General features: G+C 42.8%; 2 protein-coding genes and 1 pseudogene across 2 annotated transcripts; all 3 read left to right on the forward strand.

Moving 5' to 3' along the window:
* The first annotated feature begins 1,078 nt into the window (after window positions 1–1,078).
* LOC114552725 (lysophosphatidic acid receptor 6-like) lies at window positions 1,079–2,465 on the forward strand. The gene has a single exon (XM_028573733.1). It carries the CDS (start codon window positions 1,376–1,378, stop codon window positions 2,243–2,245), a length of 870 nt encoding a protein of 289 aa, XP_028429534.1. The 5' UTR covers window positions 1,079–1,375; the 3' UTR covers window positions 2,246–2,465.
* A 4,672-nt stretch (window positions 2,466–7,137) lies between these two features.
* Window positions 7,138–12,037, forward strand: LOC114552726 (lysophosphatidic acid receptor 6-like; annotated as a pseudogene).
* A 1,980-nt stretch (window positions 12,038–14,017) lies between these two features.
* On the forward strand, window positions 14,018–15,141 carry LOC114553295 (lysophosphatidic acid receptor 6-like). Its single transcript, XM_028574535.1, has one exon. The coding sequence runs from the start codon at window positions 14,100–14,102 to the stop codon at window positions 14,967–14,969; it is 870 nt and encodes a 289-aa protein (XP_028430336.1). The 5' UTR covers window positions 14,018–14,099; the 3' UTR covers window positions 14,970–15,141.
* The last annotated feature ends 256 nt before the right edge of the window (window positions 15,142–15,397 follow it).

Consider the following 15,397-nt stretch of genomic DNA (forward strand, 5'->3'; position numbering starts at 1 on the left):
GTGCGTGTGCGTGTGTGCGCATGAGCATGTGTGTGCTCTGCTCTCTGTCAATATGCAGAGAGGACGGATAAGCTTTCGCTTATGTGCTCTCAGGTACCGACATTTGGCACCGTTTGATTATAAGTGAACAAATACTCGGTATTCGGTCGGTACCGGTAAAAGTACTAGCCTCGTGAGACCGTCCTGATCTCGCGAGCTCCAGTTTTCCACTCGCAGATCAGTCTGGCATCTTGAGATAGAGAAAATTTGGAGCCGTTCGCCAAACGACAAACCAATCAGCGTTGGTTTTGAGGCGGGTTTAAGTGGTGATAGACAGATGGTTTATCCAATCAGCTAACCAGGATTTTCAGACAGCGGTAGCCCTAATTCTGTTAGCTGCTCGCTAATGCTTTTTTCTCTTGGATCCTTCTTTTGGAATATGTACCGGGAACCTGAAAGGGTGCCTTTTATTCCTAAATTCTCGTTACAAACTGCAAATATCCTTTACCAACATGTTGCTTGCTTGCTGAGCTAACAAGCTATGCTTTGGCTGCAGCAGCAGGGGCTTGTGGTTGTATTTTCAAACGCTTCGTTGATCTGATTGGTTGATTTGGCCCGTCTATCACCAATATAGGTGATAGACAGATGGTTTATCCAATCAGCTAACCAATATTTTCGCCCCTTCCCAGAAGTTCTCCAACGGAAAGTTCTCAGATGGATATGCCGAGCAAATGTGAAGCAATCCATCTGGCGGAGTCAGGTTATAAAAGTACAGGGTTCGGTACCCAACCCTATTTGTAAGTAATGTCGAATACATACAGCACTCTTGAAATCTTTAGAAAAAGATTTATGAAATTATGGCAGGTAGATAATTTACATTCTCTGAAGATGCTGTTAACAGGTATGTCTAACATAATGGCACACCAAAAAATGCACAATTGTAGTATTTTCTTTCCTGCTCAACCAGTAGTTTTTGTCCATAGATAATACTTAATTAGCATGATTGCCAGTTCAGTTAGAATTTCAACAGCAGATATCTGCTAGTGCAGTACAGATGGTCTATTATTAGACTCTACTTGTGTACTACAATTGACAGAAATAAGGCTTCCTGAATAGAATGAATCTGTCACACGTGTCAAGATACACATTTGTTTATACAGTGGACACGGTTGTGGTTACTTATACGTGACTTTAAACTCGTACACAGTTTCACTTGAACTTTGCAGTACCTCAAAGTTGTTTCCTGTTTCAACATTCTCAGTCACTTCCACATGTAGCAACAACCTTTGTTCAATTTGATCTTGAGACATCTGATTTGTGAGCAGACACGGTTCTTGTGGCTTTGTCGCAGTTACATTCACTCGCCTGCACTTCATATTCCTCACAGAAGAGAAACATGTTCAACTGTACATTAGAAAATGGGACGGAGCGGGATATGAGGAACACGGCGTACGCTCTGGTGTTTGGATCTGTAATGATGCTGGGTCTGCCTCTCAATGCTGTGTCGCTGTTGATTCTGTTACGCTGCCACAGCCTCAAATCTCCCAGTGCTGTCTTCATGGTCAACCTGGCCATCTCTGACCTGCTGCTTGTCATCTCCTTGCCCATGAGGGTCTACTTTTACGCCACGGGGACCTGGCCTCTGGGCAATAAGGCATGCATCTGTTTCACAATGCTCTTTCGCAACAACATCCGCTCCAGCTTCATCTTCATCACCTTCATTAGTGTGGACCGACTGCTGGCTGTCGTCTACCCTCTGAGGTCACGCCATCTCCGAATCACTTCCAACGCCTTGAAAGCTGTTGTGCTCGTTTGGCTGTTTGTGTTGTTGTGGAACATCCCAGAGAGTGTGGAACTTTCAAGATTTTTAGACAAAAACAATGAATCTACCTGTTTTGAATTTCGTTGCAATCCGCCATATATATTGGCTCGTCCTCAGGCTATGTTTGTGCTCACCATGCTGGCAGTCAACATTGTGTCCACTGCTCTGGTGTCTTGGACTCTACACGTACATCTGAATGACTCTGCAAGGATAAACAACAAGATGAATGTCATGTTGATTTTTGCCATGAACCTGATGATGTTCACCGTATTTTTCTTGCCTGCGTCATTAGTTGGCATCTTTGAAAGCTGGAGAACTGCTCGCACGCCACTACTATGTCTTGCTAGTATGAACTGCTGTCTGGATCCTCTGTTGTATTACTTTTCTTTTGATGGTTTCTGGAAGAGGAAAGAAGATGTGGACACCTCTGTTGCAAGAGAATAGTTTGTGATAACAATAGACCGGGACAGGTGGGGTTAAATACTATTTAAACAGCATTACTTTTGTGTGGATCTGCAATATAAAGGTCACACGGTGACAACGTATGTATTTGTAATGTATTTTATTTTTCTAGCCCTCCTTCCCCTTTCCCTAAGTGGCTTTGCCACTTGTCAGGCGGCCATTGTAAATAAGAAACTCTTCTTAATGACTTGCCTGAAAAAAATAAAAAGGTACAAAAAAATCTTAATTATGGTATATTTTATGAATAAAATTCTCACTTTCACATTATAACTGTCTCTTTATTGATCATAATGTTAAAGAGTACAACAAAGTAACTGGAGTTCTGTTTTTCTTCTAAAGAGCAATTGTTGACCTGAAACCGAGATACAGATTTAGGTTACCTTCACAGCACAACTGACTTTCAGTGGTTGTTTCCCCACCCCCCTTCAAGTGTGATACAGATCTGATCTTTCCTATTTGTGAACAGTGAAACCTACGCATGTGAAGCAAGCCCCCTATTTCTTTTTTTTTTTTTTTTTTTATTGCCATCTGAGCTGCAAAAATCCAAATACAATTGAATCCCCCAAAATACACAAACTGTCCTGCGTTACCATGAGTTTAAATAATCTTACTCTCCTGTTAGATCTGTGTCACCTAACCAAGTTGGCTACATGGGCTTTAATAGGAAAAATAACACAACAACCTATGGGAGGTGTCTCAATTTAGTCAAAGTCATATAAACCTAAAAATACATGCATATACTTTGACATAATTGTGCAGATGTGAGGCATCTTACACACAAATTAAAAAAATGCTTCAACTTTAAAATGATTCCCTTGCTGCCTTTTTAACAATATGAGTTAAGTAAAGTTAAATAATTCAGCTCATGAGTTGTGAAAATGTAAAACCAACTGAGTTACGTTTGCTGAACTTGATAAAATACAAACGTGGAGACGCAGAATGCGGTGTTCAGTCACATTTTCTATCCGGTTGACATTCTCCATTTGATGAGTCAGTTATTTGACACAGATACCTTACAGCTGTGGCTGTTGGAACTGAATACTAACTTTCATTATGGTTAGTATTGTTTCCAATACTATCAGAGTAAACATTCTTAAATAAATGTGCTCTGGTTTTCTCCCACCACCAAAAACATGTTAAGTTAGTGCTCCTGTCGGTGCCACTGACCAAAAGGCAGTGGCAATAGAACAAAAGAAAGTTGGTCACCGGGTGCTGTGCTGCGTCTGCTGTGTGCTGTGAGATATAAAATTTGCCATTGTTGCGCATCTGTGCCTGCAATGTGATGACTGACAGATAAATTAAATACTATTCTGTGTCAGTAGGTGGCAGCATAGCACAATAATGACCTTGTTGATTTAAGACCATAGAATTATTGCCACGTTTTGCCATCGATGAGACCATCGATGTAAGCCTGCAACAGCGATGGATACATTTTTTAAAAGGAAAAATGCAGTTGCAGATTCTGATCTTATTGCGCTACAGTGTGTGATTTTGTAAAATGTTTGGTTGGTGGTGTGCCGCAGGTAAAAAATGCGCCATGGCTCAAAAAAGGTTGGAAAAACACTGGTTGTAAGCAACTCGTTCTCACTCCCAACTTTTAAAATACGGATGCTTGGGCAGCGGCTCTCGGCGTCCGATACGACGCAAAAAGCACCCTTCAGTGTATGTATGGAACGCACCGGGCATACCCTGACGTAGTATCTAGAGTGACAAGGGTAGGGAGTATTATGAAAGACCGAACCAAAGCTTCAAAAGTGACGTCAATAGTCCCGGCGCTAAAGGAGACTTTTAGCGTGAATAACAAACGTCAAAGTTCTGAGAAATGACATAGTACTCTTTCTGAACCTTTACTACAGTATGTATTAATAACAAGATTTTATAACTAACTGTTCGGTATTTATGGAATGGACCACCGGAAAATAGGGGAGGGTCATGTCTTTTTATTCTTTGTTGAGGGAAGCGTCACCCAATGTTTTTTTTAGTCTAGGGGGGAGGGTCACCCAACTTTTGTATTCGTGAAAACAGCAAAATTTCAAAGTGGCTTCTTTGGTGCATGTAGATCTCAGTCTCAGGCCCCCCATCACTAGCAGATGGGTCTAACCCAACAAATCGCAACATGACAGCAACACGACTACTTTTAAATTGGCGCCTATGATAGAGGAAGATCTAAATGTTATAATTTATTTACAAGACTGTCAAAGGGAGATGGGTGTCTTTCTGCCCTGTCAGACACTCTCCCTCTCCTATTTAAAAAAATATAAAATGTCACTTCTTTTTTAGGACACTTAATTCATTTTCTTGCAAAGAGTTAAATGAGGCGACCACACTCATGTCTGTGTGCTAAATATTTAGCTGGAGCCCCCTGCTAGTTAGTTTAGCATAAACACTAAAAACGGGGGGAAACGGCTAACCTGCTCTGTTACATATATGTGTTTAATTGCCAGACAACCAGAGTAGTCTCCAGGAAGTTGTAAACTTAGTTTTTTTGTATGTGTTAAATGAGATATGTGTTAACTATTGACCCCTAAAGATGCTGGTAGGTGGATGTTGTTACCTTTGGACAGAGCAAGGCTAGCTGTTTGGAAGTTTGAAATGCAACTTTTTCATCAGATATTCTTGTACCTTGTTGAATGGTGAGTTTGAGTTATTAAAGTATTTGAGTCAGATCTCAAGAGTTTAAAAAGCGTGATGCGCTGCTCTTTCCAGTATTAGTAAGAAATCCTTGATCACACATTTACAACAAGCACCCCTTTTTTCTAATGACTTTAAGTTCATCTTGCAGTTTCCAGCAAATTCAGCCCTGCAGCACACAGTGCACACATTTGTCAAGTTTTTTTTCTCATTTTTTCATTGACATTACATGTCATACATATGCCATTGCCACACAAGCAAAGGTTTTGGTCATGTGGCATATGAATCGTCTTCCTAGTTTAATACATGACCTGTCTGAGTGTGGAAATTTGTAATGTAATTTTCCAATGATATTCAATATGGTATATGGTAAACATTACTTGTTTACTTTACTTTTATCATCTCTTCTGGTTCATGAACGTGGGTGAACATGATTTGTACTCAAAAGCAGAACTCCCCTGCAGAGATCATTAACAGGAAGTTAGGCAGAGTGGCACATTAGATGAGATTAGTCTGATAAATGGCAAGAGTAGCATGTATCTGTTATCTGTGAGACCTTGTGTGTTGCCTAAAAAACTTCCGTTTAGTCTGTTTGAGTGCTCTCAAATTAATAAATGATTTAATAAATAAATACAATAATCTGGACATTTTGACTTGTATTGTCTAAATATCCTTGTATGTATTTAATATCTCATTGAAGTTATTCATTAATATGGTTTGTGTAGTTATTGTAACTACAAAATGCTGAAAAAAACAGATGTGTTAATAATACATTTATTTAACGTGCCTTTCATGACACCCAAGGTCACTTCACAAACAAAAAAGGACATTCAAATTCTAGTCATCTCATAACAAATAAAAATAAAAGTCAGTCAGTCACTCACTCCATAAGCCATCTTGAAGACACAAAAAGTCCAGTCCATGGTCCACAACGAAGTCACCGACGAGAGAAGCCCTGCCGGTGAGGGTTCTTATGTTGAACATTCCAGCTTTCAGTCGGTTTGACAGCAATCCACAGACACTTTTATCAATGGTGGTGCCATTCAGGTTGTTACAAACTACAAATACCTTGGCATTGTACTGGACAACAAGGTGACCACACACACCCCCTGGCATCACATTTTAAACTACTGCCATCTATGCGTCGTTTCTGCTTACCCCTTCTGATCAAGAACAGATGCAAATTCTCTTTCGTACCACAAGCCATAAAGGCCTTAAATCAGTCAGAATAAGCTAGTCGTCCAGCTGGTCTGACCATACCCAAGGGTGTATAGTGTATTGTAGTGTGTGATGTATATTCTGATATAATAATTATTTGTATGTATTATGTCTGATGTCTTGTTATAAAGTGCCTTGCGATTGTGCCGCAAACCCAACTGCCCCACGGGGACAATAAAGTTATCTACTACTTGACTGACATATCTGCATATCCGATCTGGGCAGACGGGCAAGCACAGTATGGTCAACTCGTCGATCCGGCTTCAAATGACCGCGATCAACAGTCCAGAGACGGAAATTGCCATCCTTGCGAGCCACGTAGATTTTGTTTCGATGAGATCCTCGGTGGGCATACTTTGGGCGTCGGAGAATGTTTCGTTGACACCGAAGCTCCGCAGAAGGTGGACAGCTCCCCCATAGCCGGTAAAGTTAACTTATTAAATATTTCCTCATCCTTACTCCAGTACATGTAGCCTATGTATGAAGTTGTTGTGGGTAGGTAGTCCTAGTGGGATGTAGGCTTAGGCTACTGCGGTAAACTTAACTTGCATCCTCCAGTCAAAGACGCAGGTCAGTCATCATGTCAGACTCCAACCCCGTATTAAAAAGAAATACGGCGGAGAGATGATAAAACGCGTAGCTATATATAACTATTGAACTTTGCTAATGAACTGAGTATGAAAATCAAATAAAATTATTGATTTATTCGTGAGAAAATGTAAAATTACTGAAAACAAACAAGCCAGATGGAGCAACGTCAATCTCGCCAGCGTTTCCGTTACTAGGCAACTGCACTTGTGTACTACAATTGACAGAAATAAGCCTTCTCAAACAGAATTAATGAATACAGTGCAAATGGTTGCACTTTCTTATGCATGACTTTAAACTCCTACACAGTTTCACTTGAACTTGGCAGTACCTCAAAGTTGTTTCCTGTTTAAACATTCTCAGTCACTTCCACATGTAGCAACAACCTTTGTTCAAACTGATCTTGAGACATCTGATTTGCGAGCAGATGCAGTTCTTGTGGCTTTGTCGCAGTTACATTCACTCGCCTGCACTTCATATTCCTCACAGAAGAGAAACATGTTCAACTGTACATTAGAAAATGGGATGGAGCGGGATATGAGGAACACGCCGTACGCTCTGGTGTTTGGATCTGTAATGATGCTGGGTCTGCCTCTCAATGCTGTGTCGCTGTTGATTCTGTTACGCTGCCACAGCCTCAAATTTCCCATTGCTGTCTTCATGGTCAACCTGGCCATCTCTGACCTGCTGCTCGTCATCTCCTTGCCCATGAGGGTCTACTTTTACGCCACGGGGACCAGGCCTCTGGGCAATAAGGCATGCATCTGTTTCACAATGCTCTTTCACAACAACATCCGCTCCAGCTCCATCTTCATCACCTTCATTACTGTGGACTGACTGCTGGCTGTCGTCTACCCTCTGAGGTCACGCCATCTCCGAACCACTTCCAACGCCTTGAAAGCTGTTGTGCTCGTTTGGCTGTTTGTGTTGGTGTGGAACATCCCAGAGAGTGTGGAACTTTCAAGATTTTTAGACAAAAACAATGAATCTACCTGTTTTGAATTTCGTTGCAATCAGCCGTCTGCATTGTTTTATCTTCAGCCTGTGTTGGTGCTCACCATGCTGGCAGTCAACATTGTGTCCACTGCTCTGGTGTCTTGGACTCTACACGGACATCTGAATGACTCTGCAAGGATAAACATTACATGTTATTTAGCTGACGCTTTTATCCAAAGCGACTTACAATTAAGTGCATTCAACTGAGAAGGTCCAAACTCTAGACAACAAGTAGTAAGTGCAAGCACATTAGCTTTAAATAAGCAAAGCTACAAAGAAACGTATAAAAGTGCAGGTTCAAGAGTTTTTTTTTTTTTTTTTTTTTTTTTATCTGAGGTGTAGTCGGAAGAGATGTATTTTTAGCCTTCGGCGGAAGACGGGTAGGCTATCAGCCATCCTGATGTCGATGGGGAGCTTGTTCCACCATTTAGGAGCCAGGACAGTGAACAGTCGGGATTTGGTTGAGTGATTAGTTCTCCCTCGCTGTGAGGGGGCAGCAAGCAGTTTGGCTGATGCAGAGCGAAGTGAGCGGGTATATGGTTTGACCATGTCCTGGATGTAAGCTGGGGCTGATCCGTTCGTGGCCCTGTATGTAAGTACTAGTGTCTTGAAGCGGATGCGGGCAGCCACTGGTAACCAGTGAAGAGAGCTGAGGAGCGGTGTAGTGTGGGAGAACTTGGGGAGGTTGAAGACAAGTCGAGCTGCTGCGTTCTGAATGAGCTGCAGGGGTCGGATGGCACATGCAGGCAGGCCAATCAGGAGGGAGTTGCAGTAGTCTAGACGTGAGATGACTAGAGCCTGAACCAGAACCTGAGCCGCCTTCTGCGTTAGAAGGGGACTTATCCTTCTGATGTTATGCAGCATGTATTTGCACGATCGGGTGGTTGCAGCAATGTTGGCAGTGAAGGAGAGTTGGTCGTCAAGTGTCACACCCAGGTTTCTAGCAGTCTGGGTGGGGACTACCACAGAGTTGTCGATTGTTATAGTCAGGTCCTGGGTAGGAGAGCCCTTCCCTGGAAGGAAAAGGAGCTCAGTCTTGTGAAGGTTGAGTTTCAGATGGTTAGTGGACATCCAAGAAGAGAGGTCAGTTAGACAGGCCGAGATACGTGCTGCTACTTGAGTGTCAGACTCAGGAAAGGAAAGAATTAGTTGGGTGTCATCTGCGTAGCTGTGATAAGGAAAGCCGTGCGACTGAATGACAGACCCGAGGGAGTTGGTATACAGAGAGAAGAGGAGGGGACCCAGGACTGATCCCTGAGGAACCCCAGTTTTGAGTGGACAAGGCTCTGAGCTAGATCCTCTCCAAGTTACCCGGTAGGTTCGGTCTGACAGGTAAGATGTGAGCAATGAGAGCGCAGAGCCTGAGACACCCAGATTCTGGAGTGTCGAAATGAGGATCTGGTGGTTCACTGTGTCGAAGGCAGCAGAAAGGTCCAGAAGGATGATGATGATGGAAGAGAGAGAGGTTGTTTTAGCGATGTGAAGTTGCTCAGTGACAGCAAGGAGGGTGGTTTCTGTTGAGTGACCAGCCTTGAAGTCAGACTGGTGGGGATCGAGAAGGTTGTTCTGGTTGAGATAAGTAGAGTTGATTATAAATGACATGCTCAAGAGTTTTAGATAGAAAGGGAAGAAGGGAGACGGGTCTATAGTTATTTACATCAGACGAGTCGAGTGTTGGTTTTTTGAGTAGTGGGGTCACGCTTGCCTCTTTGAGGGCAGTGGGGAAACAGCCAGTTGACAAGGGGATGTTAATGAGATGGGTGAGGAAAGGAAGAAGGTCAGGAGCAATGGACTGGAGAAGGTGAGAAGGGATAGGATCCAGGGGGCAGGTGGTTGGGCAGGCAGAGGTAATCAAAGTAAGAATTTGATTTGTAGATAGAGGGGTGAAAGAGGAAAGAGTACTAGATGTGATGGATGGTAAGGTGATTTCAGAAGGTGTTGTGGAGAATGAAGAGCGTAGGTCATCTCTCTTTTTTACAAAGTAGTTGACAAAGTGGATTGGTAGAAGGGAGGAGGGAGGAGGTGAACTGGTGGAATCTAGCAGGTTAGAGAAGATGGAGAACAGTTTTTTTGGGGTTTGAGTAAGAGGATTCAATTTTGGTTTGATAAAAGGAGCTTTTTGCTGCAGAAATAGAGGCAGCGAAGGAGGAAAGAAGAGACTGATAAGTAAGCAGATCATCTGGGTGTTTAGATTTCCGCCATTTCTTTTCCGCTGCCCGTATAGTTGATCTTTCAGCACGTACCAAGTCAGATAACCACGGAGCTGGGGAGGACTTATGAGCCGGTCGTGAAGTAAGAGGGCAGAGAGAGTCGAGAGAGGAGGATAGAGTAGAGAGTAGAGTGTCTGCGGCAGCGTTGGGAGGCACGAGTAAGAAAGAGTCAGATGGAGGGAGGGTAGATAGAGAACATGCCGCCAGAGAAGAAGGAGAGAGTGAACAAATATTACGGCGGACAGGTACGGTGTCTCTTGAGATATGGTTGTGAGCTTGGGAGAGTGGGAGAGAGTATGAGATGAAGAAATGGTCTGAGATATGGAGTGGAGTAACAGTGAGGTTGGATGTAGTGCAGTTTCTAGTGAATATGAGATCTAGGTGGTTACCAGCTTTGTGAGTGGGTGGTGAAGGAGAGAGTGAGAGGGCAAAAGAAGAGAGAAGGTGAAGAAAGGCAGCTGACTTCTCTGTCTGGATGTTGAAGTCTCCCAGAAGTACCAGCGGAGGACCAGTTTCAGGGATGTTTGAAAGAAGGACATCCAGCTCCTCCAAAAACTCCCCCAGAGGACCTGGTGGGCGGTAGATAACAATGATGACTAGTTGTACCGGATGAGTTATGGTGACAGCATGAAGTTCAAAAGAGAGAGGAGTGAATTCTGGCAGTTGGTAGAGAGAAAATCTCCACTTGGGGTTAATGAGTAGGCCTGTACCTCCACCTCTCCCAGTGGGTCTGGGTGTGTGGGTGAAAAAGTAGGCAGAAGAGAGAGCAGCAGGGGTGGATGTGTTGGTTGGTGTAATCCAGGTCTCTGTGAGAGCAAGGAAGTCAAGGGATTGCAGGGTTGCAAAGCCAAGTCTTGCGAGTGGCAGACTGGCAGTTCCACAGGCCACCTGCAACAAGGTGTTGTGTGTGTGTGTGGAACGGGTGGGTTGGGTAAGAGTGGTGGGGTTGCGGAAGTCTTGCGAGCTAATGCGTGGTTTGTAGTATCTCCGAGAGCACACGCGGACAGGAATGGAGAAGCAGCACATTTCTGGATAAAGACACCAAGCAATGGAAGTGGGATATGAGGTATCAGCCTACTTAACTTCCCACTTAGCCTCCCGCAAAGACTCCTTTGTCTTTGTCCTCCGAGTCTTCGTCCGCTGAAGCTGCCGCTTCACGCAAATACCAATATTAATTACAAAGAGGGGACTGGTGTTGGCTACCGGTGGGAGGCCACACCCTCGCTAATTAGTCAAAGCACCTGGGAGTCGTTAGGCCCCACTCCCAAAGTCACACTTCACACTAACTAGTTTCACTTTAACAAAAAACACTAACTTTGCTCAACAACAAAACCAATTACAGCAAGAAACACAGCAGCAGCAATAGAAAGTAGAACAGTAGAAGAAGCAGCAAAAAACACAAATAAAGTAAGTACTTAACTTAATAGCTAGCTGTCCAGTAGTCAATTCCTTCAGCAATCAAAAGCACTCTGACTTTTGGTCTGATTTTAGCTTGCTTATGTTGTCAAATCCAGGTGGGAGGCCACACCCTCGCTAATCAGTCAAAGCACCTGGGATTCGTTAGGCCCCACTCCCAAAGTCACACTTGTGACAATGTCATGTTGATTTTTGCCATGCACCTGATGATGATGTTAAAGGTACTTTATTTGTCACATACGCGTACATGTACATGTGTACATTCTCTGCATTTAACCCATCCCTCAAGGGAGCAGTGGGCAGCCAATGACAGCGCCCGGGGACCAACTCCAGATCTGAGCCAGTGCCTAGATCAAGGGCACTGACTGGAGAACCTAGTACATGTTTTTGATGGTGGGGGAAACCGGAGCACCTGGAGGAAACCCACGCAAACATGGGGAGAACATGCAAACTCCACACAGAAAGGCCCCGGAACACAGAACCTTCTTGCTGTGAGGCCACAGCGCTAACCACTGGGCCACCATGCTGCTTGTTCACTGTATTTTTCTTGCCTGTGTCATTGCTTTTCATCTTTGAAAACTGGAGACCTGCTCTCACGCCACTACTATGTCTTGCTAGTGTGAACTGCTGTCTGGATCCTCTGTTGTATTACTTTTCTTTTGATGGTTTCTGGAAGAGGAAAGAAGATGTGGACACCTCTGTTGCAAGAGAATAGTTTTTGATAATAGACAGGGACAAGTGGGGTTAAATACTGTTTAAACAGCATTATTTGTGTATGGATCTGCAATATAAAGGTCACACAGTGACAACGTATGTATTTCCCCTTTCCCTAAGTGGCTTTGCCAAAATTGTAAATAAGAACCTGTTCTTAATGACTTGCCTGAAAAAATATAGGTAATATTTATGGTATATTTTATGAATAGAATTATAACTGTCTCTTTATTGATCATTATGTTAAAGAGTACAACAAATTAATTGGATTTCTGTTTTTCTTCCAAAGAGCGATTGTTGACCTGAAACAGAGGTACAGATTTAGGTTACCTTCACAGCGCAACTGACTTTCTGTGGTTGTTTTCCCACCCCCCTTCACGTGTCATACAGATCTGATGTTTCCTCTTTGTGAACAGTGAAACCTACACATGTGAAGCAAGCCCCCTATTTTTTATTTTTTTTTCAACTGAGCTGCAAAAATCAGAACACAATTGAATCCCCAGGCAAGTTGTATTGAATACACAAACTGTCCTGCGTTACCATGAGTTTTTAAATAATCTTACTCTCCTGTTAGATCTGTGTCACCTAACCAAGTTGGGTACATGGGCTTTAATAGGAAAAATAACACAACAACCAGTGGGAGCTGTCTCAATTTAGTCAAAGGCCATATAAACCTAAAAATACCTGCATATACTTTGACATAATTGTGCAGATGTGAGGCATCTTTCACACAAATTAAAAACTGCTTCAACTTTAAAATGATTCCCTTGCTGCCTTTTTAACAATATGAGTTAAATAAAGTAAAGTTAAATAATTCAGCTCATGAGTTGTGAAAATGTAAAACCAACTGAGTTTGCTGAACTTGATAAAATACAAACGTGGAGACGCAGAATGCGGTGTTCAGTCACATTTTCTATCCGGTTGACATTCTCCATTTGATGAGTCAGTTATTTGACACAGATACCTTACAGCTGTGGCTGTTGGAACTGAATACTAACCTTCATTATGGTTAGTATTGTTTCCAATACTATCAGAGTAAACATTCTTAAATAAACATGTGAGTGCTCTGGTTTTCTCCCGACACCAAAAACCTGTGTTAGGTTAGTGCTCCTGTCGGTGCCGCTGACCAAAAGGCAGTGGCAATAGAACAAAAGAAAGTTGGTCACATGGTGCTGTGCTGCATCTGCCCGCTGCTACTGTATAAGCAACCCGTTCTCACTCCCAACTCGTAAAATACGGACATTTGGGCAGAGGCTCTCGGCGTCAGATATGACGCAAAAAGCACACTTCAGCGTATGTATGGAACGCACCGGGCAGAGCCTGATCAATATGCAGAGAGGACGGATAAGCTTGGGCTTATGTGCTCTCAGGCACCGACATTTGGCACTGTCTGATTTTAAGTGAACCAATACTCTGTATTTGGTCGGTACCGGTAAAAATACATGGTTCGGAACTCAACCCTATTCGTAAGTCATGTGGAATACAACAGCACTCTTGAAATCTTTAGAAAAAGATTTATGAAATTATGGTAGGTACATAATTTACATTCTCTGAAGATGCTGTTAACAGGTATGTCTGACATAATGGCACACCAAAAAATGCATAATTGTAGTATTTTCTTTCCTGCTCAGCCAGTAGTTTTTGTCCATAGATAATACTTAATTAGCATGATTGCCAGTTCAGTTGGAATTTGAACAGCAGATATCTGCTAGTGCAGTACAGATGGTGTATTAATAGACTCTACTTGTGTACTACAATTGACAGAAATAAGCCTTCTCGAACAGAATTAATCTGTCACACTTGTGTCAAGATACACATTTGTTAATACAGTGGACACGGTTGTGGTTTCTTATGCATGACTTTAAACTCGTACACAGTTTCACTTGAACTCGGCAGTAACTCAAAGTTGTTTCCTGTTTAAACATTCTCAGTCACTTCCACATGTAGCAACAACCTTTGTTCAATTTGATCTTGAGACATCTGATTTGCGAGCAGACGCAGTTCTTGTGGCTTTGTCGCAGTTACATTCACTCGCCTGCACTTCATATTCCTCACAGAAGAGAAACATGTTCAACTGTACATTAGAAAATGGGATGGAGCGGGATAAGAGGAACACGGCGTACGCTCTGGTGTTTGGATCTGTAATGATGCTGGGTCTGCCTCTCAATGCTGTGTCGCTGTTGATTCTGTTACGCTGCCACAGCCTCAAATCTCCCAGTGCTGTCTTCATGGTCAACCTGGCCATCTCTGACCTGCTGCTCGTCATCTCCTTGCCCATGAGGGTCTACTTTTACGCCACGCGGACCTGGCCTCTGGGCAATAAGGCATGCATCTGTTTCACAATGCTCTTTCGCAACAACATCCGCTCCAGCTCCATCTTCATCACCTTCATTACTGTGGACCGACTGCTGGCTGTCGTCTACCCTCTGAGGTCACGCCATCTCCGAACCACTTCCAACGCCTTGAAAGCTGTTGTGCTCGTTTGGCTGTTTGTGTTGGTGTGGAACATCCCAGAGAGTGTGGAACTTTCAAGATTTTTAGACAAAAACAATGAATCTACCTGTTTTGAATTTCGTTGCAATCAGCCGTCTACATTGTTTTATCTTCAGCCTGTGTTGGTGCTCACCATGCTGGCAGTCAACATTGTGTCCACTGCTCTGGTGTCTTGGACTCTACACGGACATCTGAAGGACTCTGCAAGGATAAACAACAAGGTGAATGTCATGTTGATTTTTGCCATGAACCTGATGATGTTCACCGTATTTTTCTTGCCTGTGTCATTAGTTGTCATCTTTAAAAGCTGGAGAACTGCTCGCACGTCACTGATATGTCTTGCTAGTGTGAACTGCTGTCTGGATCCTCTGTTGTATTACTTTTCTTTTGATGGTTTCTGGAAGAGGAAAGAAGATGTGGACACCTCTGTTGCAAGAGAATAGTTTGTGATAACAATAGACAGGGACAGGTGGGGTTAAATCCTGTTTAAACAGAATTATTTGTGTATGGATCTGCAATATAAAGGTCACACGGTGACAACGTATGTATTTCCCCTTTCCCTAAGTGGCTTTGCCACAATTGTAAATAAGAACCTGTTCTTAATGACTTGCCTGAAAAAATATAGGTAAAAAAAAATCATATTTATGGTATATTTTATGAATAGAATTCTCACTTTCACATTATAACTGTCTCTTTATTGATCATAATGTTAAAGAGTACAACAAATTAATTGGATTTCTGTTTTTCTTCCAAAGAGCGATTGTTGACTTGAAACAGAGGTACAGATTTAGGTTACCTTCACAGCGCAACTGTATTTCTGTGGTTGTTTTCCCACCCCCCTTCATGTGTCATACAGATCTGATGTTTCCTC

The sequence above is a fragment of the Perca flavescens genome, chromosome 3, assembly GCF_004354835.1.
Source record: "Perca flavescens isolate YP-PL-M2 chromosome 3, PFLA_1.0, whole genome shotgun sequence".
Lineage (NCBI taxonomy): Eukaryota > Metazoa > Chordata > Actinopteri > Perciformes > Percidae > Perca > Perca flavescens.

What these genes read in the sequence shown, in the direction of transcription:
- LOC114552725 (XM_028573733.1), top strand. Translation starts at nt 1,376, where the DNA reads ATGTTCAACTGTACATTAGAAAATGGGACGGAGCGGGATATGAGGAAC.
- LOC114553295 (XM_028574535.1), top strand. Translation starts at nt 14,100, where the DNA reads ATGTTCAACTGTACATTAGAAAATGGGATGGAGCGGGATAAGAGGAAC.